General features: G+C 39.7%; 1 protein-coding gene across 1 annotated transcript; it reads left to right on the top strand.

Moving 5' to 3' along the window:
* The first annotated feature begins 979 nt into the window (after positions 1-979).
* Positions 980-22,263, top strand: LOC124186770 (apolipophorins). The gene is made up of 26 exons (XM_046578761.1): positions 980-1,110; positions 7,495-7,521; positions 7,797-7,981; positions 8,880-9,062; positions 9,147-13,721; positions 13,896-14,402; positions 14,481-14,685; positions 14,839-15,055; positions 15,168-15,460; positions 15,576-15,770; positions 15,909-16,135; positions 16,392-16,890; positions 17,008-17,192; positions 17,280-17,503; positions 17,665-18,238; positions 18,330-18,574; positions 18,840-19,080; positions 19,168-19,404; positions 19,493-19,629; positions 19,780-19,949; positions 20,086-20,269; positions 20,351-20,492; positions 20,710-20,898; positions 21,238-21,483; positions 21,619-21,825; positions 21,918-22,263. The coding sequence occupies exons 1-26, from the start codon at positions 1,035-1,037 to the stop codon at positions 21,945-21,947; spliced, it is 10,200 nt and encodes a 3,399-aa protein (XP_046434717.1). The 5' UTR covers positions 980-1,034; the 3' UTR covers positions 21,948-22,263.
* The last annotated feature ends 3,010 nt before the right edge of the window (positions 22,264-25,273 follow it).

Genomic DNA, 25,273 nt, shown 5'->3' on the forward strand with positions numbered 1-25,273 from the left:
TTCGTAGTTTTCACGCCATTTCTTTATTGTCTCTCTATTTTTCTTCTCTATTCTTTCACTCTATTTTTAGGAGTCATTCATTGTTTTTTTTTTTTTTTTTTCAAAGAAAATGAAAACGCTGAGTAATTTGACTCCGAGGGTTTTATCGTTCATAGTTTCAACAACGTTTTAGAATTTTATCTTTGAAATTAATAACAAAATGGCGACATGAAGCATACAAGTAGCGAACGATCATGTTTTTAATCCGGTGTCGCAGATTCCTCGGTCAATTTTTATCCGATCGATTTGAAATGTTGGCGCAAACTTTAAACCTTGTTTTATCGACTCGAGTTCGTGGCTAGATTTTTGAATTTCAATCCCAACATGTTTTGTAACAATTTTTTTGTCACAATCGTAAACATTCGAAATATATATATATTTTTTTTTCAAAATTTGGATTATACGAGTTAGAACCCGAGAAAATGTCTCATCAACTCGAAACAAATTTTCCCATCCGTTACAAGTTGAAAAAGCTCTCGAGTTCGGATTTGCTCGCTTGCTAATTATACGCGCCGTGCCGTCGTTTTGTTGTTAATTTTTCAATGAAAAAAAATTCCAAAAACATTCTCGAAACTATAAACAATAAAGCTCTCAATCCTCAGATTACTCGGTGTTTTAATTTTCTTAAAAAAAAAAAAGAAAAAAAAGAAAGAAAAGAAAGTAATTATAAAAATGAAAAAGTGTTAAAAAAATAAACTCCCAACAACGGCGAGACACAAACAGAGGGAAACATTATGCGCGGTTTTTAAAATCGGCGTTATCATCGCACTCGGGGGTATTTCTTACTTTCTGCTTCTCGGCCGCGTCTTTACAAACGATAAACAAATTCTATCGGCGGCCGTAAAGTCAAGTCTCTCTCCTCTCTCTCTCGTCTCTCTACGGGCGTTTTTGACGGGGTGGGGACGACGGCTACAAAAGCACTCAGACCGAGCAAAGCTGCTTGCTGTGTAGTACGAGGATACTCACTAAGTGTGTTACGGTCTCTTTTTCAAGTCATGGCCCATCCACCGAGGTTGACCCTCGCGGGCCTGCTCCTGGGATTTCTCCTCTTCGTCGCGCCCTCCGGAGCCAGTGAGTTGAAATAAGAAATTATTTGAAAAACCGTCATTATTTGAAAAAAATCGCCTAGGAATATTCCACACAGATTCATTTTCCACACCCTTCTGCCCCGGTCGTGGAAAAAAAGAAATACACTCTTGGATTTACTGCGCAAAGTTTGGAAAAATTTCGGACCGGTGTAGTTTGTTTTTTTGTTTTTTTTTTCAAGCTACGGTTACTTCGGAAATGATAATCGAAGCTACTGGATCGATGGTTAAAAAATTGTAAATACGACGGTAATTTTCTTGGTTTTATTTTTCGCTACCCATTTTGACCATTTTTTTTTTTTTTTTTTATTTGACCACCTCAAGACACGAAGGGGAATTTCGACGAAGTGATCGAGTGATGATAAAATTTAATATAGTGCGATAGTGAATTGAGTTAGGTATTCTTAATGGGGTGTACTTGGAGAAGTATTTTTTTTTTTTTTGGTCAATGTACGGTTTTGATTTGCTGTTTTCACTTTTTTTTTTCCGTAATCGAAAAATACGGTTCTGGATAAAAAAATGGTTAGCGTTGCTGTATTTTTACTTGCAATCATTGCGATAGTTTGATGCTGGTGCAGCAGTAAATTGACGTTGTTGTTTCGTTGGATTGGAAACAAAAAAAAAAAAAAAGAAATGCATCACCGAATCAGAAACGAACAGATTTAATGTCAAATAATTAACTTGTACGAAATTATCTTGCGTTCTCAAAAATATCGTCCTACTAAAATTTTCCACTGTATAAACTGTTGACAAATCAAGTTTTTTGTCACTCGTGAATTATCGAAACAAAAAAAAAAAAAAAAATAAAAATCGTTCTTGCGACGGAAAACTGCGGCAATATTTCGAATATATCAGAATATGATGAATTAATGTTCTCACTACAGAATTTTATGTTACATCTAGAGTACCAATTTTATACAAGAAATTTTCACGAAGTCGCTTGAATATAAAAGCTTCTATTACTAGACTAGATTTGCGTCGCGAATCTCATGAGTCCTGACTCTTTTCATACTTTGCTGTGAAAACATTTGGACGTTTTTTTCTCTTTTAGACTGCTTGAGGTTAAGCTTCTTCAGTAAAACGAAACTACAAGTACCGCAAAGCCTTCTCACAGTCATCTGAAAGCTTGCGAGTATTAAGGTTGCATTTCAGTTTCGCTTAGTTAGTTTAAAGTTGAAGTAACTATCGCCACTTCTCTCTAATCGTATAATGTATTGTTTCATCCTCGGTTAGAAAAAATGACGCACGAGATATTAACGTGAATGGTATGAAAAAAAAATTTTATACCTCCTCAAAAAAAGAGATTTTTTTTTTTCTTTTTTAATTTTCCCGAAACTCTTTTATCCAGCCAATTATAACTCGAGGCGTATATATTTCTACGGGAATAAAAAATTCTCATGTACAGGGTACGTGGTAAATAATTTATATATATATATATAGTCAACAGTTTCTTCCACCGTTGAGAAAATTCGGCTTTTAAACCTCACAGCAATTTCATCACCGACTTCGGGCGTTTCTCTATTTACCCTTCAGTTTATACATTTTTATAAATGTTGGAGATCCCTGTCGTAACGAAAGCGTAAAAGTTACCAGGATTCAGTTTAACGAATTCACGATTTTTCGTACAACAATATCCAATGTAAAATCTTTAATTTCGGTTTTTTTTTTTTTTTTTTCTCTCTAGCGATTCTCTCGAGTTGTATCAAATAATTGTCAAGTATACGAGATATGGGGCAAAATTTTTTTAATTCGTTTAGTAGAGTTATTCTCAAATTGCGAGAAAAATGACGATTTTGAAGAGAGAGAACAAAAAAAAAAAACAAAAAAAAAAAATAAAGTTTTCGTCCAAATTGTTTTTCTTTACTCAAAATAAATGCATTTTGAGTAAATGTCGTTATTTTGAAGTGAATGGGTTTGAATAAAGCTCGTTTTATACTTTTTCACCGATCCATTGAACGATGATTGACGAATCTTGAATGACCGTGACTCCGGCCTGATTAAGTGCACTGTAAACGTACCGATTTGCACCGTATTAAGCGCATTCTGCGAATTGCGTTTCAAATTGCTTTAAGGGGATTGATAAGAGGCCGCCAATCGTTCGTTAATACGTTACATACACACGGTTTTGCACGGAGAGAGGTTCACGTATGCGAAGTTTCGAAGTGTTCAATTCGTTCTAGAAACTACGACGGCATTATTATTACAATCAGCAACGCGCCGCTTTAATACGGTGGGAAGTTCAAAGATGATGACATTACTCGCCGCGTACATGCGTAGTTTAACAGATCACCTCCAGCTACATCGGGGTCGCCTATGACATAAAGAGAGCCGAATGATTGGTCACTGCGATCCCCTCTGCAGGGTTCGACCGGACATTCGGTGAATTGATACTCTGCTTCTACCTTATACACGATCTGGACGCAAATATGTCTCTGACTTGTCGATTTTTCTACGATACTGTTTTACTCAATTTTTCTAGTTACTTTAACAATTGAAATTTTTCTCAGTCAGTAAGAATGAGAAAAAATAAACGATTATTTTTCACACTCGTTTGATCCACCGAATCGATTATTTTTACTCACAGTTTGAGTAAAAAAAAAGTGTTTGATTGAAACACTTATCAATTATTACCAAGTAACTATTTCATATAATTGGTAAAAGATAAACGAACATTTTCAATGAAAGTGTAAATTATCAAAATACTTTTGGCTTCGAATGTACGGTTTCAAAAAAATACGAAATAATCGATTGATCGATTAATTTTTACCAATTCAATCGAGTCGTGTTTAATTATTTTTTTTTAACTGGAACTGGACTATTTTAATAATTTTTAGCTCACCATGAGAGAAAAGTTACACGTGATTCAGGGTAGAAGATTTAAATTAGCTAAATTTTTAACTGTCGACTCGAAATTGGGTACAGCAAAAGTTTATTGCTTTCCATTCAATCGTATTGAATAAGACAAAAGAGTTTCGTTTGTTTTGCATAATTCATAAATTGTCATGTACACAGTAGAAAAACGAAAGGAGAAGAATAAAAATATAGTACAAAGGTTTTAATTATCTCGTTTTACAAGTACAAAGACTTTTTATTCTACATTATTCTGATGATTTATATTTATGAGAAAATGTCGCCTTTTCTGTCACTTTTCCTTTCTTTTCCACGTATTCTTTTCTCAATTGTGTCATTAATTCGAGCGATTTTTTTTATCACCTCTTCTACAAAAGTACGGAATTTTATTATCAGTTTTTTTTTTTTTTTTACTCATCAGAACCTTCGAAAACGGAAAACATATTTAAACTATCATCAGTCCTTAAAAAAAATTGATGCGATATTCTTCCACGACTCTGTAATTAAATGTATTGAGAATTTTTAGGTGTAGAAAAATTTTCAGCCGTCCAAAAAATCCAGCTTAATTAGTTATGTAGCGTTAATATTTGCTTGTGCTAGATTTCTTTTTGTACTTAGCTGCATAAAATGTTGTGACGATTTAATGTTGCTGGAAGAATGAATTTAAGTTAATTCAGGCCTCGTGTTATTTAACTGACAAAAATTTAGTGAGCTGAAGAAAACGGATTCGGTGACCGAATAATTATTTGTAATCACATTTTCTTGCAAATTCAGCAATATTTATATCGTTGCATGGTGGCATGTAAATAATTCGATATAATTCCTACCGCGCAATTCGTTGTCGAACAACGAATGTGTTTCTAAAAACTCTTTGTCACAGCCTCGGACAAAGGACGGGAATGTGTACGATCTGAGAAATTGATACTGCCAGTTTACAGTAGTTGGTAATTCAATTGTTAGTTTTACCAATTGTTTAATTAAGCCATTGAAATCCTCTCTGGGATATAAACGTTGTTTCACGGTTGAATAACTCGATATTTACTTCTGAAATTTTCGCACGAAAAAAATATGCATTCTATTCTATAGTTATTCTGGTCAAAGTCGCTTTGTACTCGTACAATAAACGAACTTTGTCGAAACGTGTCGATGAAACGCTCTTATTTAACGAAAAAAAAAAATTAGATAAAAATAAAACAACATCTTGTTTACAGTCAGACCGCTTTTCTTTTCCACTAATTATCTGTAATCTGTTGCTTCGAAGAATTCAATCCTGAGACAAGTGGAAGTTTTTTTGATTCGATAATTTTGCACAATCATTGGATAATTTTTTTTTTTCATTTTTCTACAACCGCGATGTAACGAGTTGTGTTAGATTTTGAGAAAAAAGCGCGATTAAAAAGATTACAAATATGTATTTTGCAATCAAGAAAGCACGACATTTTTTTCAACATGTTTCTTGACCAGTTTTCGAGATGGACTATTTTTTTAAATTTATTTATCGCGTCTTCCTGATAAGAAATTAACGAAAGTTTCTGCAGTGTCTAAATATCTGTTACATAACGTTGCGCAAAAATTATTTCGGTTAATTATTGTTAACGTAATCAAGTGAGAGTATCGTTAATTATTATTTACATTTAGCTTTCGGGCTAATCGGAAATAAGTCTATTTGGCTCAAAAAGTCGAATATATATATATATTAAAATTAACAAAATTTTGCACAATTTTTCTGCGATATTATCTAGCCGATAATCTTAAGCATCTCATTAGTTAAAATTGAGTCTAGTTCGACTTTTACCCTTTTCTTTTTTTATTGAAAACTCAAAAGCGAAAGATACAAAGCTTTGAATTTGCAGTCAGAGGGTGTAAAATAAAAAAAAAAAAAATAATAATTTCATAGCGCGTTGCTTGAAAAATATAGGGGAACGATATTTAAAAATCGTTCGATAATTTCGTTGGATTCCGATGCAGTAAATTGATTTTCGTAAATTATCAGATACTTTGAAACGTCATGTTTACGGTTCTTCGTGCGTTACGATGAACATGTCCAGGGCTTTAGGAAATTTACCAAGCACAGTCCGGAGACGCGATTACGTTATGACGATTCTAGAGAACAGTAAACACGTCTGAAATTTGTGAAACAGCTGACAATGAGTCAATAATCTTTAACCGCTATAAACTTAGTGCTGTATAAGCGTGAAAGATGACCCCGCCTTATCTTATTTGAAGCTAAAGTTCATTGTGATACATACTGTATACATTTTCAAACGATAAATCGAGGCTGATTCTATATTTATTGTCAATCGTTAATCTTACTCCGTAATACAACGCATCGTCTGTCACATGCCTGTAGGTTCAAATATTAAACTCTTGTGATCTTTCAACTTGGCTGCACAAGTTTTCATCGTCAAAGGTCGATCGATACTGATTCACTTAGCAACCGCAGATGGCATTGCCTCGAATGATTCAAATAGCCTGGATGATAAATACATCGGATCAACGATTTGCAACGAGGACTTGATCACGCGTGCTCGGTGTCGTTATCTTTGATTCACGTGTCTGTCGTGTGGGAAATTAAATTATCGCCATTAAAAGTTTGCGAGCTCTTTCATTTACCGATTTTTCAAAATATTCCGCACGTTCGATTTAGTCCGATGTTCAAGTGATTGTAGCTAAAACAAACTTCTGCAATCCTTGTCCCAAATTTTTTTTCACCTTGTTAGTTTTTATTGTCTGATCGTATCAATCGTTTTGTTTCGAATGATTATTTTCGTACTTTGTATTACATCTCGTCAATTTTTTTTTATTTTTTTTTTTTTTTTTTTTCGAGCATCAAATTATGCTCGAATCACTGCAAGCGTAATATAGTGTCTGTATTATGCTTATGCAGTATTTGCCACATTGCGAGACATTGAAGTGATCGGATCAAGTTATATGCTTGATATGACCGAGGCAGGAATTGTGAAACCTTGACATTTCGTATCTCGTTTTATCTAATTTTCATAGTTTCCATGTGGCTTTCGATTCGTTAAAAAAAGTTGGGTTTTTTTCCACAAGGAAACAAATCTAACTAATCTACGCGTCTTCTAATCTGGATGGCTGTTTTGTTTTCTAGTTGTTTTTGTGCGTTTTTTTCCCCCCTATAACTTCTTCAATTAGACACTATATAATTAGAGAATATCTTTGATTTTTGCAACCGGGTGATAAGAGTATACGATTAATATTTTATCAGCGTTGACCTCTCACTCTGGAAAGTTCACTTGTCCCAACTGATAAATAAATTTTTTTTTTTTACTCCTCTCTTGTAATCTGTCAATTCAACCGTTCAGAAGTGTTTCAGTGATATTTTTCTTATGCTTAAACGAGAGGAAAAGAAAAAAATCCGACGCGTATACGTAAATTTTAATTACGGATAACATGTTGATTTGATTTTTCACATAATTCTCACCGTCATTAGATTTATAGACATTAGACAATACTCAATGCTGTTTTTTTACGTTATTCGATTCTCTTCTTGTTACAGACAAATGCAGAAGTGGCTGCCATGGTAGTAAGTATAATTTTTTAACCATCCGTCAATTTTCTTGAAAGCGGTACAAAGCGATGCATTATAAGATGAAATATTTGTAAAAAATGCGGATAGACTTTTGTTTTACCATTTTGTTTGTTACCAATCGATGATACATTGTAAACAGCAAGTCTTTGAAAAATTTACAGAGTATAATAATAATAATAATTATAAACTTCTGCTTACAAAATTTATGAGAGTCTTGAAAATTTTTCACCCACTGTAAAAAAGTGTTGATAATTTTCTATTTCCTTCAGTTCATTCGAGTAAAGCGTACGAAGAAGGTCACACGTACACGTATCAATTGGAAGGTGAATCCGTTACCTCAGTAAGCGAAGCTCAAGGAGAGGCAACCCTCAAATTGAATGCTCTCGTTGAATTATCCATCAAGCCTGACTGTGTTCACCAAATCAGATTAAAGAACGTGCGAATCAATGGAGCTGTGAGTATCATATAAAAATATCGGGTAGTCCTCCACCATCAACGAATTGGTCGTCGATTTATTTCCCACTTCTAGTCCACTGGATATACATTTTCAAATTTTTTGGGATTTTTCCCCTCTTTTGTTTAGTAGTAGGTATTTTGGATCTGATCTTCCATAACTCGAAAATATTGCACATTTGGCAGAAGAGTTGTGAGGGGTAAAAATTGTGTTCTTTCTGAATTGGTCGAAAATAAGTTTTCCAGAATTTTCGGAAAATCTTGAGTCATCGTTTTTAACGAAAAACGCACAAGAATCGATTTTTCTTAAATACTACGGTCTCAAAAAATTTGAAACTGTTTGTGAATTCTCTTTACTTGAAAACAAATTTTTTTTACATTTTACACAAAATCGACCCTGCCGTCTTTTGGGAGTTACACTTCTTTTTGTACACGACTGTGATACATGCATATAAAAAAGTTTTCCTTTTGGTAAAACAAAATTTACGAAAATTTTCAAATCTTTCGATAACGCAGTTTTTGCGAAAGATCGATTTTTATACGTTTTGCGTCGAAAACTACAACTTACGATTCCCAGAAAACTCAGATAAAATACCATTTATTATCACTCCACAACTTTTTCCCCAAAATGCACAGTTTTTGAGTTATGGAAGATGAGCTCTAAAATACCTACTCCTAAATGGCAGAGGGAAAAAAATATGAAAAAATTGGAAAATGTATATTTGGTGAAGTAAAAGTAGGAGTTAAATCGGTGACTGGTTCGACGGAGGTCGTGGTCCACTTTCTTAACGTCCATCTGGTCTACCCCTCATATAACGTGACTAAGCCGTTGCATCAATGCTCGCCTCGTGACGTAAAAAAATAGTAACTAATCCCGACCGTTCGGAATTATCGTCTAGCCCGCATCTCAAGGTGAGATCGAGAGACACGATGTGCAGTTCAACTATCACAATGGTCACATCGATACGGAGATTTGCACAGAAGCCGGAGAGACTCAGGCAGCCCTGAATATGAAACGAGCAGTGATTTCTCTCTTCCAAGACGCTATTATCCAGGATGACGGAAGCACCACTCATCGCGAGGTGATTATCAATCCATTTTCTGCCTTTTCATGAGACTCTGTCAAAAATATTCATCGCTGATTCAACCTGTTATCGAACTTACAGACAGACGTGTTCGGCGCTTGTCCGACTGACTTCACGTTCAGCACCAGCGGAGAGTCTCGAATAATCAAGAAGCACCGAAACCTCGAAGAGTGCTTGTACCGTGAAAACATAAGGCAAGACCTGATGTCGGCGTCGATTGACCCGAATTCCGGCTTTAAAACTACCCCTCTTCTCGCATCGGAGCAAGAGGTGGAACAGCAGTTCAATCGGGGAATTTTGAACAAGGTGAAGTCCGTCGAAACCTACAAGTTCAAACCCTTCAGCAACGGTGAGGCTGGCGCCAGGACCGTTGTCGAGACGACCTTGACATTGAAGGGAAAAAAGGGCGACCGCCCTCCGGCCCCGGTATCCGAGCCCAAGTCACTGGTCTTCGAGGTTCCACATCCAGTCGTAAGCTCATCTATTGACGCGATCGAAAGGGTCCTCCACAACCTTCACGAGTCGATGCCTGACGACGTGACTGCGTCAGGAGCTCACCAGTTCACGGAACTAATCAAAGTACTGCGCCGGAGTAGCAAGAACGACATTTTGACAGCCTACTCGCGCGTCAGAGCCGGTGCTGGGTTCGAAAATAACGCAGCGAAGAAGGTCTTCCTGGACGCTCTCTTCCGAACCGGAACTGGAGACTCGGCGGAAGCTGCAGCCGAACTGGTGAAGACCAAACAGCTCGACACATTGGAGACCATAGTCTACTACACCAGTCTTGCGTTCGTCAGACACGCCAGCCTCTCGTCCGTTACCAGGGTGACCAGTTTACTGAACAATCCTGAACTCCCGCGTATTGGTTACCTCGGGATTGGTTCGGTGATTGGAAAGTACTGCCAAGAGCACGACTGCGAAAATAAGCCTGAGATAAACGCGGCGCTTGCTGCGTTTTCTTCTAAACTTACTAAGGCCACGACTCGTCAGCAGGAAAATGTCGTCATTTCCGTACTGAAGGGACTCGGAAATGCCAGGTACCTCGACCACGCCACCATGACAAAGATCGCCAGTATCGCCGTCGACAAAACCGTTCACAATCGCGTAAGAGTCGCCGCTATCGAGGCCTTGCCAGCCAAGTGCTCGATGGATTGGAAGAAACTTTTGTTCTCGACTTTGGCCGATCGGTCTGAAGACAGCGAGATCAGAATCAAGATTTACCTGTCTCTGGTCGCCTGTCCGTGTTCCCACGTCGCCCACACGATCAAAGAGGTACTCGACAAGGAAACCGTCAATCAAGTCGGATCGTTCATCCAGTCCCATCTGCGCAATCTCCGTGCGTCTACGAACCCCGAAAAAGAGAGAGCTAAACGCGAACTGGGTCTCATCAAGCCTCGCACCAGATTCCCCGAAGATTTCCGCAAATTTTCCTACAACGACGAACTATCTTACAGTATCGATGCTCTGGGTCTTGGCTCGGCAGCTGAAAGCAACGTTATCTACAGCCAGAACAGCTTCTTCCCTCGTTCAGCGAGCATAAATCTGACAACTGAGGTATTCGGTCGGTATTTCAACTTTTTGGAGATTGACGGGCGATTCGAAAACGTTGATGTGGTGCTCGAAAAATACTTGGGACCCAAGGGGATTCTGCGACCTTCAAATCTGAAGGACGTTCTTCTCGATGGAAGGAAATCTTATGATAATATTGTGAAAAAGGTTATAGATCGATACGAAAAGAAGGTAGGACGTCGTCACGCTCGCGATGTAAGTCAGAATCAAATTGTCAATTTTGGCAGAAAGATCCATCTACCCGAAACTGAACTCGACGATGATCTTGAGCTTGACTTGTCGATCAAGTTGTTCGGCGCAGAGCTTATTTTCCTCAGTTACCAAGGCAATGACAAGTTCAACCCAAACTCGATCGTTGACCAAATCCTAAACGCTCTTGAAGACGGAGCGGACAAGGCAAAGCACTTCAATTATAACATCAAGAACCATCTCAACTTTTTGGACGCTGAATTGGTGTACCCCACTGGTCTCGGTCTTCCATTGAGCTTGGGCGTTGTCGGAACAAGTGTGGTCCACCTGAAAACAAGTGGGAAAATCGACATCATTGAAATCATAAAGAATCCAAAGTCCACGGCAATCGAAATAGCTGTAGAACCAAGCGCTTCTATAGAAATTGGCGGAAGTTTGATTGTAGAAGGTTTCGGCGTTGAGTCTGGACTCAAGGTTATCACCTCTTTACACACATCTACGGCCACCGATGTTTCCGTCAAATTATTGGATGGATACGGAGTGGATGTAAACATTGGCCTTCCCAAACAGAAGCAGGAATTGATTAATATCGAAAGCCAAGTTCTCATCAGCTCCGGGCCTAAGGGTGACAATTATGTACCTCCCAAGTTCAGCAACGGTCAGGAACATTCCGATTGCTTTGACCAACTCTACAGCGTTGCAGGGCTCACCGTGTGCGGCAAAATCGCCTATCCGTACGACAGCCTGGCAGCCGTTCAAAAGAAACCCCTGTTCCCTCTAAGCGGACCAGCTTCATTTGCACTTCGCACAGAAAACAACGACGTGAAGAGCTACCACTTCAGGGCTTACTACGACACGAAAAATCCCAAGGCACGTTCTCTCGAAATCTTATTGGAAACACCAAACACTAGAACAGAGCGTAAGATCTCACTTCTCCTGGAGGCAGCCGTCGAACCCGACAAGTTGGTCAGAGTTACGTTTGACTCGCCATTCAAGAAGGCCGTAGTTGAGGGTATAATCAAGAATACTCAAAAAGAACAAACTCTCGCAGTTACTGTTCGCCATGACAGCATCGAGTACTATGCGCGAATCGGTGTAGAATCTTCTGGCAATCGTTACAGACCTATCCTTGAATACAAGGTACCAGAGCACATCGAAAAACTAGCTGGAATTAAAAACGGCGTGAAGAATACCCGGCGAGACGGACAGCACTACTCCGTCGGGGGTGTGGTTGATGTTAGTGACTACAATGGCGGAAAGAAGTACGTGTTCAATCAACTGTCGTTAGTTTCCGAAGGTCAGTCCATTCTCAATATCGATGGAACCGTCGCTGTGTCTCGCCAAGGTGGCAACGCCGATCTCAAGATCGGATACGGTGGTGACAGGTTGTTGCTGAAGGGGAACAGTGTGGTTTCAAACATTTTCACTCAAAAAACACAGATATCAGTTGCTTCCACGAAGAACCCGGTGAATAGTTTCAGTGTGGCGTTTGAAACCGATGGCGATGCAAAACACTATAAAGAAACTGTCGTCTTCGTTCACGGCAGTGATTTGAACTCGCAAACAAACCGTATCACATATCATGCAGACAATAAGTACGAATATGTGAATGCTAATAAGTTCGATATTTCGTTCGGCCGAAAACTCACTTACCCCGCAGTGGGATTGGTCGCTAAATTAGAAGCTGGGGCGACTCCTAAATCCATTGAATACGAGTTTGAGTTCAAATACGACAAGTTCAATATAGAGTCGGAACTATCTGCGAATGTTGGAAAGCCAGGCGATTTCGAGGCTGAATTCGAGGCAAAGTTGCAGGGAAATAGCATCAAGCTTAAGACGGAACGCGCCGTTCTTGGTGAGCATAAAAGTAAGTTCGAAACTTCGTTGGAAGTGCATCCCGGTGGTAAATACGAGATCGAAGCGGTAATTGATCACGATGATAAGTCCAACGATATCAACACCAAAATTGTGGCCCAGATCAAGGTGAATGGCAAAAAAGCTGTGATTGATGTAGGCTTAGAAGCCAACCAAAATAGAGTGAACTCTAATGCTGTTATTGACTACGAAAGCACCAGATATCTCGACTTCTTATTGGCCCTGCAACGGGGAACGAATCCAAATGGGAATCTCAAGCTGAATCTTAAAAACTACGTAACAGCCAACGGCCAGTTTAAGTTCGTGAAAGGTGCCGGAGGTGATGCGGATATTGAAATCAACATCCCGAAGTTTAGCCGTAAGATTACGGGTCACGGGAAGGTCGCAATTACCGGAAGTAGGCATGTTGCGAATGTTGACATCTCGTACGATGCTTCGAAAGACCCAAAGAAACGCATCAAGTTGTCGTCGGACAGTGATTTGACATCGACGTCATTTGACACCAAGAATACCCTCGAAATATTGGATTATAAAACTGTCGTAAATGCTAAAGGAAACCGTCAGGGTCGTAATGATAATGGACACCAGGATTTAGAATTTGATGTGACCTTCCCCTGTGGCAGATACGTTGTTGGAAAAGGCAGCAGAGATGCAACCACCAAAAATGAACTCATAGATGGCAAGATGCAGTTCGAATTGATTGACCACGTGAACAAGGGAGGAAAGCGTCGTGATCTCGTTTATCACGCTGAAGTTCATGATCTGAATCTTGTGGCTTACACGTACCGAGCCAAGCATGACTTAAAATTCATCGATTTCGAAAGAAAAGATATCAACGTTTTGCTGGAACTTAAGAATCTACACAATGGCCCAGACAAAAAATCTAGGGATTTAAAATTCAACTTACTTGGTGCGAAAATACCCTCACCATTCTCACTGGAATATTCACACGATTCGGAGAAGGACGGTGCTTCTGGTTCCGGAAAATTTAAGTCCACTCTGGGTAACAATCTGAGCTTGCAGGTAAGATTTCTTACGTAACTTGTATTTACGTCCTGTAACATTCTACCTGATACCTCCAATTCAAGCCTGAAATTAGGGAATTAGTTTGAATTATACTTACTTGTGTTTTCACGATGTAGCTATGAATTTCTAAAAACTAGAGGATAATTGTTCATTCACTTTGGTCGATTTTAGGTCAACGGAAACCTTGTCCGTGGAAATGGTGTCGACAAACCAACAGCCGTGGAAGCAGCATTTGAAATTAAATTACCGAGCCAGAAGCTCAGTAATGTAAAATTGGAGTACTCTGGTACCATTCTGACTCCCAACGAACCAACTGGTCGTTTTGAATACATAGAAAGGACAGAATTGACTTACAACACCGACCAAACCATCAAATTGGATAGTCGTTTCACCAACGTTGGTATTTTCGTTTATGATCACACTTTCGAAGGATCTGGAAAGGCAACCCTTACGGTTCTGAGTAATGCACCGATAACTGTTGGCTACAGTTACAAACACAACCCAACAAATGAATTGAAGGAAACATCAGGTTCACTGAGCATCAACAATGGAAACAAACAGACTAACATTGCTGTTGATAGTACCTATCTTGAACACCTGAACGTTATTAATCTGAACATTAAAGCCACGACTCCAGTTGAAACGATACGCAACGTTGACATCAAATTCCAGCATGAAGTATGTACATTTTCTACCTAGCTTTATTTAGTGTTCTTTTCAACTCCAACTTCATTTTCATTGTTCTCTATCCAACAGGGTACAGACAGAATCGGCAGACATCCCATCCCGAGTTCCAGCAAAACAAACATAATTGCGATTGTTAACCAAGCTAAATACACCCTGGAACAAGAAATGGCAGTCAAGGAAGACAAAGTTAGTGGCAGCGTAACTGTTACTACACCTCAGGGTGTGACGAAACACACTATAGTATTCAACAAGCTTGGAACTAACAAATTTTCAGGTACGGGTTACAAGAAATATTATATATATAATTATTATATGAATATGAGTGATAGTTTCGATGTTCACACTTAGAAATTGTTATATATTTTATGAAATTAAAAATGGCTCATCAAGCTGTCGAATCTTCCAACCAATACTACGATTGATTTAGGTGAATGGAAATTGAGTACGCCAAAAGGATTTGTGAACATCGATGGTGAGATTGACGTGGCCAAAATCGATGACTTCAGTATTATATTCAACTTTGATAGTGATAAGGTGCAAACTCGTAAGATTCACGGAGAAATTGCTAATAACAAAGTTGCCAAGGGTGGCAAGAAAATTGTGATAAACATCAGCTCCGAGGGAAAGAACATCATTCTTGGCAGGTACATACATGAATTGCACTGACAATTTTTAATCCAAATAATTTGAATGGCGTAGAATATCGAACACCAATTAGTTGGAATGAGATAAAACTTTGAAAATATATTTTTTCAGTACTAGCTACAACAAGCATTCAGAAGGCGGTAAAGTAATTGTCGAGGGTAACGGAAGCCTGAAGATTCGTGATAGTACCAAGAGTTCGTCGTTCAAGTACACTCATCAACAATTGACGTCGGACGTTAATGGAGAACTCGGCGTTACAAGTCTTTTGACCTTCAACTTTGGACCTTCCAGTATTGTCAATGAATTCAAATTTACCGACAAGGAAGTCTACGTCTTCAACAGTTATTGCGAGCAGAGCGCAGACTGCGCACAATTCAAGTTACAGGCAAAATCAAGTCAATCAGGTTTGTCTCAGGAGTTAGGCTAATTTCGATTATGTTTCAAGCTGTGCGGACATACTGCATGGTCTGAATATTTATGGCTATTAACCACGTGATTTTTCTGTCTCTGCCATTACAGGATTGAAACACTCCAAGGAAAGTACTCTTGAAGTTGACCTCAGGAAGTTCAACGTTCCGTACGAATTTGGCTTGAAGAGAAATCAGGTGATCGATCCACAATCCGGATATGATGACTCAACCAGTTTGTACCTGCATTCTTCAAGGGGCAAGACTGAGTACAGCTATCAAGCTTACCTTCACCCAACAGAATCCGGTACGTTGGATATTCATCATGATTGTTCTGTCTCGAAATCTAAAATACCAAGTTGTCGACGGTATTGATGAACATAGGTATAGTTCTCTGCATAATTCATCACAGACCACGTTAAGTATCGCATTTTGCCTCGTCTAGGTGTTATCCTTACTTTGCCGAGTCGTGAACTAGCCCTGATTGGAACTGCGAACCTTCCCAAAAACAAGCGTTCCGGAGGATACAAGATAGACACTTCATTGTACCTGGACAGAAAGCGTAGTCCAAAGGAGAAGACCAGTCTAACCATCGCTGGTGATGTTCTTTTTGAAAAAAGTACTGTCAGTATCACTGGGGAAAGCAGGCTGACATATCCATCCCAGCATAAGGTATGATCATCATTCGGTAATTTTCAACCAAGGCGAAAAGCATTATTAATGTCATGTTGACTTGAATTCAACTCAATAGTACTTCATCGTGGAAAGGAAGTTACGTGAAATTTCGATTCAATTCTCACTGAGTTTTGGTGTCGATTTTCAAGAACATAGGTATTAGATGCACCGAATAGATCAGTGGTATTCGGTAATGTAATTTTTATCGAATTTTTGTACGGTTTAAACATCACATTTGTGTATTTTTATCTAGGATTTGAGCGTGAAAGGTAAACTCCACGTGGGTGGTGCTCATCTGCTGGATGCGAACTTCGACATCGACGTATTTTCAAAGAGAAATCAGAAGATCACCGTGGTAGCAAAGGTGCTCCAGACTCCTATCAACGATAATACCGGCTACAATGTGACTGGATCATTGTCAGTTACCAGTCCAGGACAACGACTGAAGGTCGATGTTGATGAGTATGTGACTATTTCACGCAAGGAAATTGCTTTCGGATCATTCTTGGCGTACACCGATGAACACCAAAAACCCAAGTCGACTGGCGTAGAGTTCTATGTTAACCTGCAGGGAGTTCACCTGCTCATCAAATCACCAGACCAAGAATTGATCAAAGTTGATTCTAAACTTGATCTGTCAAAGAATATACAGAAAATTGATACGGACATAGCTATATTCAACAGAGCCCCAGTCATCATTACTTTGGAAGTCAGGGATATGAACTCCTTCAAATATCTGGCTTATGAGAGGAGTGAGTATGCTGTAGACTGTTGCTTTATTGATAATTATTGAAATACCGGATAGGGTGACTCTTCATGCACGGTCAAACCATCGTGATCCATAATTGTGACATTATTCACATTTACAGATAATCCTAATAACAAATTCGAAGCCGGTGGTCGCGTTGTAGTAGGGCAAATAGCCGAGCTGCACGCGGATTCGGTCAAGGATGGAGCTAAGAAGGAACTTTTCCGCATACGCATCCAGCTCGATGAACGCCATTATCTGAAGCCAGAATTCTCCTTCGACAAGAACAACGTTGAACACGTTATCGTGAGTATTTCGATACATTAGTACATCTGTAAATTTCATTGGGAATATGTAATTGCGTGTACTTAAGGTCAGGTCGTTGAATTTTAGGACTCCTACCGTGGGCGCGTAGTAGAAGTAGCCAAATTGACAAATGAATTCGTCGAAAGTTTGGCTGAAGAGATTATTACCGAGGTTAAAGATTTATTGGAACATCTCAAGAAGGCTCAACCCAATCTGAAACCACTTTTCGATTACTACGTGGCCGAGCTTACTAAGTTGAAGGATGAACTGAACATCGAGACCGAAGGCATCAAGCAGATTCAGGCTAAATTGTAAGCTGCTGTTACGAACGCTCTAGTAATTAACGTTCTTCGAATTCCGATCACATCTTGTTGTGAATTTAAATCCACATCGCCGACTGATTGTTATTTAGGCTACTTGAACGATCATCACTTACCAAATCTTCTCAAAGATGACTGCTATTTTTTTCCAGAAACGAAGTATTCGGCGGTACTATCCAGCTTGTTCTTGAAATAGTCAAGCAAGTTACCCACCGGTTTGAAGAACTACAAAAAATATTCAGAGAAACTGTCGATAGACTCGGTGTAGCGTTCAAAGCGACTCTACCTGAATTCCAGCAGATTTGGCGTGCGATCAGTAATCTGATCATTGATTTATTCGAAGACGCAGCAAAAACTTTGGCCAATATCCTCAAGACTTTCGCAGATATTTTCAACGCTAACAAGGACGAGTTCAAGCAGGTTGCCATTCTCTTCGCAGAGCTTACCAACGAAATCACATCAATTATCATCAAGACTGCAACTCAAATTAAGAAGGATGCAAATGACTTTTACACTGTGCTAATCAAGGAGTTCAAAGCTTTGCCAATCTATGAATTCGTGAAGCAGAAGTACGGAGAGTTGTCAGACGTTAAAATTTACGAAGGAGTGATTCGTGCCATAACTGATGTTGTTCAGTCGGTTAAAAAATTCTTGCCAACCAAAGAGCTCCAAAACCTTCTTACTGCTACCTATGATTACATCATCAAGCTCGTCAAACGCGAAAAGGTTTGTTGCGTATTTTTACCCAATGCCTGAAATTGCATGCCTGATATAGAATCAGTATATATATTCATCGATTTCATTTTTTTATCTACAGGTTGACGACGTTCAGGAAATCAAGAAACTGTATGCTCTTATCCTACACGCCATTGAGTCTGTTATTGAACTTGTCAAAAGCCGTACTGTCAAGAATGACTTCTCCAACGTTATCGAAACTAAATTACCATTCGATCTAAGCGCTTTATCCAAATTACCTGGAATCGTCACTCTGAAGCTTTCAGTTCTTACATTGCTTCGCAATCAGGAATTCCCAACATTGAACGAAGTATTGAACACGTACAGGTGAGTAACGATTCTACGCCAAAGTAATTAATTAAATACAATCACTTACTTTATATCCGATGACAATTATTTCAAATATCGTAGTTGGAATATCATAACTGTTTACTGTTACAAGAGTACCATTGTTCTACGTTATACCTTCGATTTTATATGCCGTAGTATGAATTGTACACTTGATACCACCCTATTCGCATTTTCATCATATTCTTAAGTTTTTTTTAGATGAAATAACATCAAATACATTTCGAATATCTACGATTTTCAGGCCAACTAAATATCCGTCGGACCTGATACCACCATTCGGGAAGTTTGCAACATTCGCAGAGAGCAGCTTCTTTTCATTCGACGGACGTGGCGTTGCTCTTCCTGGTCAATGCAGCTACGTTCTGGCTCAAGATGCTCGCGATGGAAACTTCTCCATCGTTGCCCAATTGCAAAATGGAAAATTGACCGGAGTGACGATCGCTGAACCTACAGAGAGCATCACCATTGAATCTACCGGACGTGTAAGTGCCTCAAATGTTGATCAATACGCTGAGTGTTCCAATATTTATTACACCAGATAAGGTTCATAATTGTCGTCATTCGTTTAGATACTCGTCAACAACCAACCTGCCGATTTCCCTGCCAGTACGAAGAACCTTCACGCCTCACTTCATTATCCAAGGGTACGTGTTGTGTCTGAGTATGGAATAACTCTGGACTGTGATACAGGGTCTGGTTTGATATGCAGCGTGCACGTGTCTGGATTCTACCACGGTAGACTACGTGGTTTACTTGGAAACGCAAACAACGAACCTTGGGACGATTTCACCCTCCCGTCTGGCAAGGTATTTCATCAAACAATTCAATTTAACTAACGTCAACATCACGCAGTTTCATCGAAGTCATTTTACGGGGTACTTTTATTGCTCACAGGTTACCGAGAATCCAAGTGAGTTTGGAAATGCTTTTAAACTGACGCCTGGATGTGCGGACGTTAGTCCTGCCGATCTTCGTGCACCGAAACATGAATCTTTCTGCACGGACTTTTTCACTGGATCGTCTTCGTTAAGGTTTGTTTTATAGTGTGAATGTTATTTACTACAGAGTGGTCAGAGACTCTGATTACTGCATCACTTAAAAATTACGAATCGTGATAATTTTTTGACTGTTGATGATTTTCATGAATCTTCTAATTTGGTTACTCTATTTTCTCTGTACAGTCCTTGCTTCGATCACATTAACCCAAGTCAGTATCGTGACTACTGCGATCTCCTTGCTGGGAAAGTTGCTACGAGTGAATTGAAGAGATCATACGCTTGTTATTTTGCTCGCGCCTACGTTTTGAATTGCCAGTACAAAAATATTCCAGTTCATATTCCATCTAGCTGTGGTAAGTACGAGATTTGAAATAACAGTGTATCAATTGAATAAATCAGCGTCTTGTAGAATGGCTAATGTTGTCACACTCAGAAACTTGAAGGAATTGGAAAATTGGTGTTTAACTTCCCCTTTCTTTGACCCTACAGCATCCTGCAAGGTTGGAAATCGGAAGGTGGATATTGGCGACACTTTCAGTACGCAACATCCGAAGCAACAGGCCGATGTCGTGATCGTGGTTGAGCAGGCAAATGAAAACATCAAAGTCTTCAATGAACTGGTACTCCCTCTCATCAGCTTGGTCAGGACCGAACTCAGAGAGCAAGGCATAACGTAAATACGACTATTCATTTTCAGTACATACTGAACCCTTCGCACTTCGACTATTTGCGTAAATTATCAACTTTCTTTTAGCGATGTCCACGTTGGTCTGATCGGTTTTGGCGATCACATGGATACCCCGGAGCACTACACGCTCAAAGGAAGCCGAAACATCGAAGGAGATCAAGTGAAGAACATGAAATTTGCATCCAGGACTCCGACTATCACTCTTGAGGTATTGCCATTGCGAAATATCACTTTACGTTTAAAAGTATTGAGACTGCCGCCAACTGTTTCCACAATCTTAACTCGCGATTTAAACAAGTCCTTCTAGGGTTTGAAGCTTCAGATTTTTGACTTCAGACTAAAGCTCAACTTGGACTCAGGAAGCTTCAAACTGTGCAAAAACATTTTTTGGCCACTGTGTGTAATTGAAGAACTTTCGTTTACAGGAAGCTAAAGCTGGTGATGGGAAGAAAAAACTGGATTACTTTGGACAAATGCTCGTTAATGAATTGGGAACCTTCAAGTTGACCGACGCATACCAAGAGGCTCTAAACTATGACTTCAGGCCAGGAGCATCAAAGACTGTCATAGGCGTTATCGCTACTCCTTGCTTAAAGAGTCCTCTACCCGTATCTGTGAGTATACACACTACTGTCATTTTATTTTTCCATCCAACTGTTAGCTTCAAACTCAATCTACAGTCGTCTACTATTTCAACTACCCTTTTCATATTTTGTTACAAGCTTTACAAGAATCCAGAGAAAGTGTAGTTCGTTTACATCTTTGAAATGAAACTATCCTTATGCCATACAATTTTAGTTTACTTCAGTAACATTGAGTTTGAAGAAAACGATGCTAATAAGTTGACTAACGGTTGATACCAGCCACAAGTAGAGTTTATGCATCATGTTACAACTTGCCAATCCTTCGTGTCGATCCGTGTTATGTAATAATATCATGTTTACAATTTTCAGCTGCAACAGTTGAGACTGTTATTGGGATTGGTTGCCTACAACGAAATGGGTATGACTTACCATGAAATTGCCAACCTGGATGATATTTTGATTTCTGGCAAGGCGGATAAGAGTGTTGTCGGCTTTGATTCTGACAGTGTATTTACTTTTGCTGACAACAAGAAGAAGCCCGTCGAAGGAAGCACAGAGTTGAAGAATAATATGGTACTCGCCAGTCGCGACGTATGCGCAACCTTCGCTGCTGACGTAAGTTACTGTCACGTAATTTTTATATTTTTTATTTAATCTATGACTCGGAGCTTACGTAAAGTGTACTCGATCGATGGGTTGAGTTTGAAGTTTTCGTTAATCGTCCGAATGGTAATTAATTTTTATTTCCAGTCTGGCGGCGGTGCTTACAGCGCGCACAACTTCTTGGAGGCCAAGGAGAACAAGAAAAAGCAGTTTAAACAAGTTGTCGCAAGAAGGATCGTGAGCAGTTTGGTTGGCACGGAAATTCGGGAGGATTGTGTCTGCAAGCAGGGATACGGCGGATTTGCTAAAACGGAATGCAAGATCATTTCGCGAAAGGAAAAAGAGCCCATTGCGGTGAGTTTATTGGAATAATTTATTTCGTACTTAAGTACAACGAGTTTGAGTATTTCACGATCCACGATTTATTCTTTCATTTGCCACAACAGAGGCGCACAAAGACAGGACGCAAGGGTTAAGAAGCTTTACAAGATCTGGCCGTCTAATATCATCAATTAATTAGGAATGTCATATTCGTTACTTTGTTTTAATATTCCAGTAATAATACTTTAGGCTTAGACTACATATTTCATATATTTGTAATATTGTGTAACTCAGTCATACCAGGGAATAATTATTATTCTTCAACATTGTGTCTTTAAAATATAGTTAATTTTATTGAAAACACTAGAGACAGATTTTTATGTAACGAATTTTGTAAACGTCACAAATGCACAAATAGATGTAACTCACTTGACTGTATAATGTAATAAAGATTTATAGATTTATATTCAATGGTAGGTTTCCTTCAGTTAGGGAACCATTCCTTTCGATAATTTATTGCAGGTGTAAATATTACGGTGAGGTCTTTTTGAATTGACGATGCTTATCGAAAATCGTAGGAATCATCGTTTTCAAGTGATTGCCAAATTGCTGGCAATACCGATACTGTGTATATGTCTGCTTACATATCTGCTTTCTTACGCTTCCTCACATGCTACTTCTATTTAGTCTCGGGGGGATCCCCGACAATACTGAACTAAACATGCGCCAAGGGAAACGGTCAAGGTTTTTTTCGTGAATTTAATTCGTATGACCTTTTATAGACTAATAAGACTATGAGTAAGGCGAAGAAGTCATCCAGAATGGCATAGGACTGACGGCAGGAAAATGACGATGAAATTCTGTCGTTATATGGCTGTAACTCTTGATCCGTTGCTCATAGCTAATTGGGTCTGCACCCGAACGATTCCTCTCTCAAAGATGTGTCGGAATAGTGCATCTAATGACTTATTGCAGCACTTTTCAGAATCTTTACATTTTCACCGAGCATCCAAAGTAGTGGGGCTTATTTTCTGTTCTTACCATGAAATCTTTTGCCTCAGAATCGCTATTTGTCGCAGAATTTTTCGCAATTTCTCCGAATGGCTTAGTTTTAAGTGAAAGTAGCATAAAATCTAGCGATCACATGCCCTCTCAATCAAGCAGGCATGCCTTCAGTCACACAGCGTCGACATCACATGCAGTCAATCAATGTGTCCCTGTTTTTAGAAGAGCTCCTCGATTCTCCTGCGCTCCTGATACCAGGAGTAATTTTGCTGAAATTTTTCCAATTTGCTCAAGTCTGATAGGAAGTAGCGCGAAAATTAGCGATTAGTTGCCCACTCAATCATGCAGGCATTCCTTGAGTCACACAGCGTCGACATCACATGCAGTCGATCAATCAATGCGTGTGTCCCTGTTTTTAGAAGAGCTCCTCGGTTCTCCTGTGCTCCTGATACCAGGAGTCATTTTTGCTGAAATTCCTCGACTTTGCTTAGTTCTAAGAGGAAGTGGCGGGAAAATTAGCGATCACATACCCTCTCAATCAAGCAGGCATGCCTTTAGTCACACAGCGTCGACATCACATGCAGTCAATCAATGTGTCCCTGTGTTTAGAAGAGCTCCTCGGTTTTTCTGCGCTCCTGATACCAGGAGTCATTTTTGCTGAAATTTCTCCGATTTGCTTAGTTCTAAGAGAAAATGGCGGGAAAATTAGCGATCACATGCCCTCTCAATCAAGCAGGCATGCCTTCAGTCACACAGCGTCGACATCACATGCAGTCAATCAATGTGTGCCTGTTTTTAGAAGAGCTCCTCGATTCTCCTGCGCTCCTGATACCAGGAGTAATTTTGCTGAAATTTTTCCAATTTGCTCAAGTCTGATAGGAAGTAGCGCGAAAATTAGCGATTAGTTGCCCACTCAATCATGCAGGCATTCCTTGAGTCACACAGCGTCGACATCACATGCAGTCGATCAATCAATGCGTGTGTCCCTGTTTTTAGAAGAGCTCCTCGGTTCTCCTGTGCTCCTGATACCAGGAGTCATTTTTGCTGAAATTCCTCGACTTTGCTTAGTTCTAAGAGGAAGTGGCGGGAAAATTAGCGATCACATACCCTCTTAATCAAGCAGGCATGCCTTTAGTCACACAGCGTCGACATCACATGCAGTCAATCAATGTGTCCCTGTGTTTAGAAGAGCTCCTCGGTTTTTCTGCGCTCCTGATACTCGGAGCATGCATGCCTTCAATCATACAGCGTCGACATCACATGCAGTCAATCAATCAATGTGTCCCTGTGTTTAGAAGAGCTCCTCGGTACTCCTGTGCTCCTGATACCAGGAGTCATTTTCGCTGAAATATCTCCGATTCGCTTAGGTCTAACAGAAAATGGCGGGAAAATTAGCGATCACATGCCCTCTCAATCAAGCAGGCATGCCGTCAGTCACACAGCGTCGACATCACATGCAGTCAATCAATCAATCAATGTGTCTCTGTTTTGGAAGAGCTCCTCGGTTTTTCTGCGCTCCTGATACCAGGAGTCATTTTTGCTGAAATTTCTCCGATTTGCTTAGTTCTAAGAGAAAATGGCGGGAAAATTAGCGATCACATGCCCTCTCAATCAAGCAGGCATGCCTTCAGTCATACAGCGTCGACATCACATGCAGTCAATCAATGTGTCCCTGTGTTTAGAAGAGCTCCTCGGTTTTTCTGCGCTCCTGATACCAGGAGTAATTTTTGCTGAAATTTCTCCGATTTGCTTAGTTCTAAGAGAAAATGGCGGGAAAATTAGCGATCACATGCCCTCTCAATCAAGCAGGCATGCCTTCAGTCACACAGCGTCGACATCACATGCAGTCAATCAATCAATCAATGTGTCCATGTTTTTAGAAGAGCTCCTCGGTACTCCTGTGCTCCTGATACCAGGAGTCATTTTCGCTGAAATATCTCCGATTCGCTTAGGTCTAACAGAAAATGGCGGGAAAATTAGCGATCACATGCCCTCTCAATCAAGCAGGCATGCCTTCAGTCACACAGCGTCGACATCACATGCAGTCAATCAATCAATCAATGTGTCCATGTTTTTAGAAGAGCTCCTCGGTACTCCTGTGCTCCTGATACCAGGAGTCATTTTCGCTGAAATATCTCCGATTCGCTTAGGTCTAACAGAAAATGGCGGGAAAATTAGCGATCACATGCCCTCTCAATCAAGCAGGCATGCCGTCAGTCACACAGCGTCGACATCACATGCAGTCAATCAATCAATCAATGTGTCTCTGTTTTGGAAGAGCTCCTCGGTTTTTCTGCGCTCCTGATACCAGGAGTCATTTTTGCTGAAATTTCTCCGATTTGCTTAGTTCTAAGAGAAAATGGCGGGAAAATTAGCGATCACATGCCCTCTCAATCAAGCAGGCATGCCTTCAGTCACACAGCGTCGACATCACATGCAGTCAATCAATGTGTCCCTGTGTTTAGAAGAGCTCCTC

Source organism: Neodiprion fabricii, chromosome 7 (assembly GCF_021155785.1).
Source record: "Neodiprion fabricii isolate iyNeoFabr1 chromosome 7, iyNeoFabr1.1, whole genome shotgun sequence".
In the NCBI taxonomy this organism is placed as follows: Eukaryota; Metazoa; Arthropoda; class Insecta; order Hymenoptera; family Diprionidae; genus Neodiprion; species Neodiprion fabricii.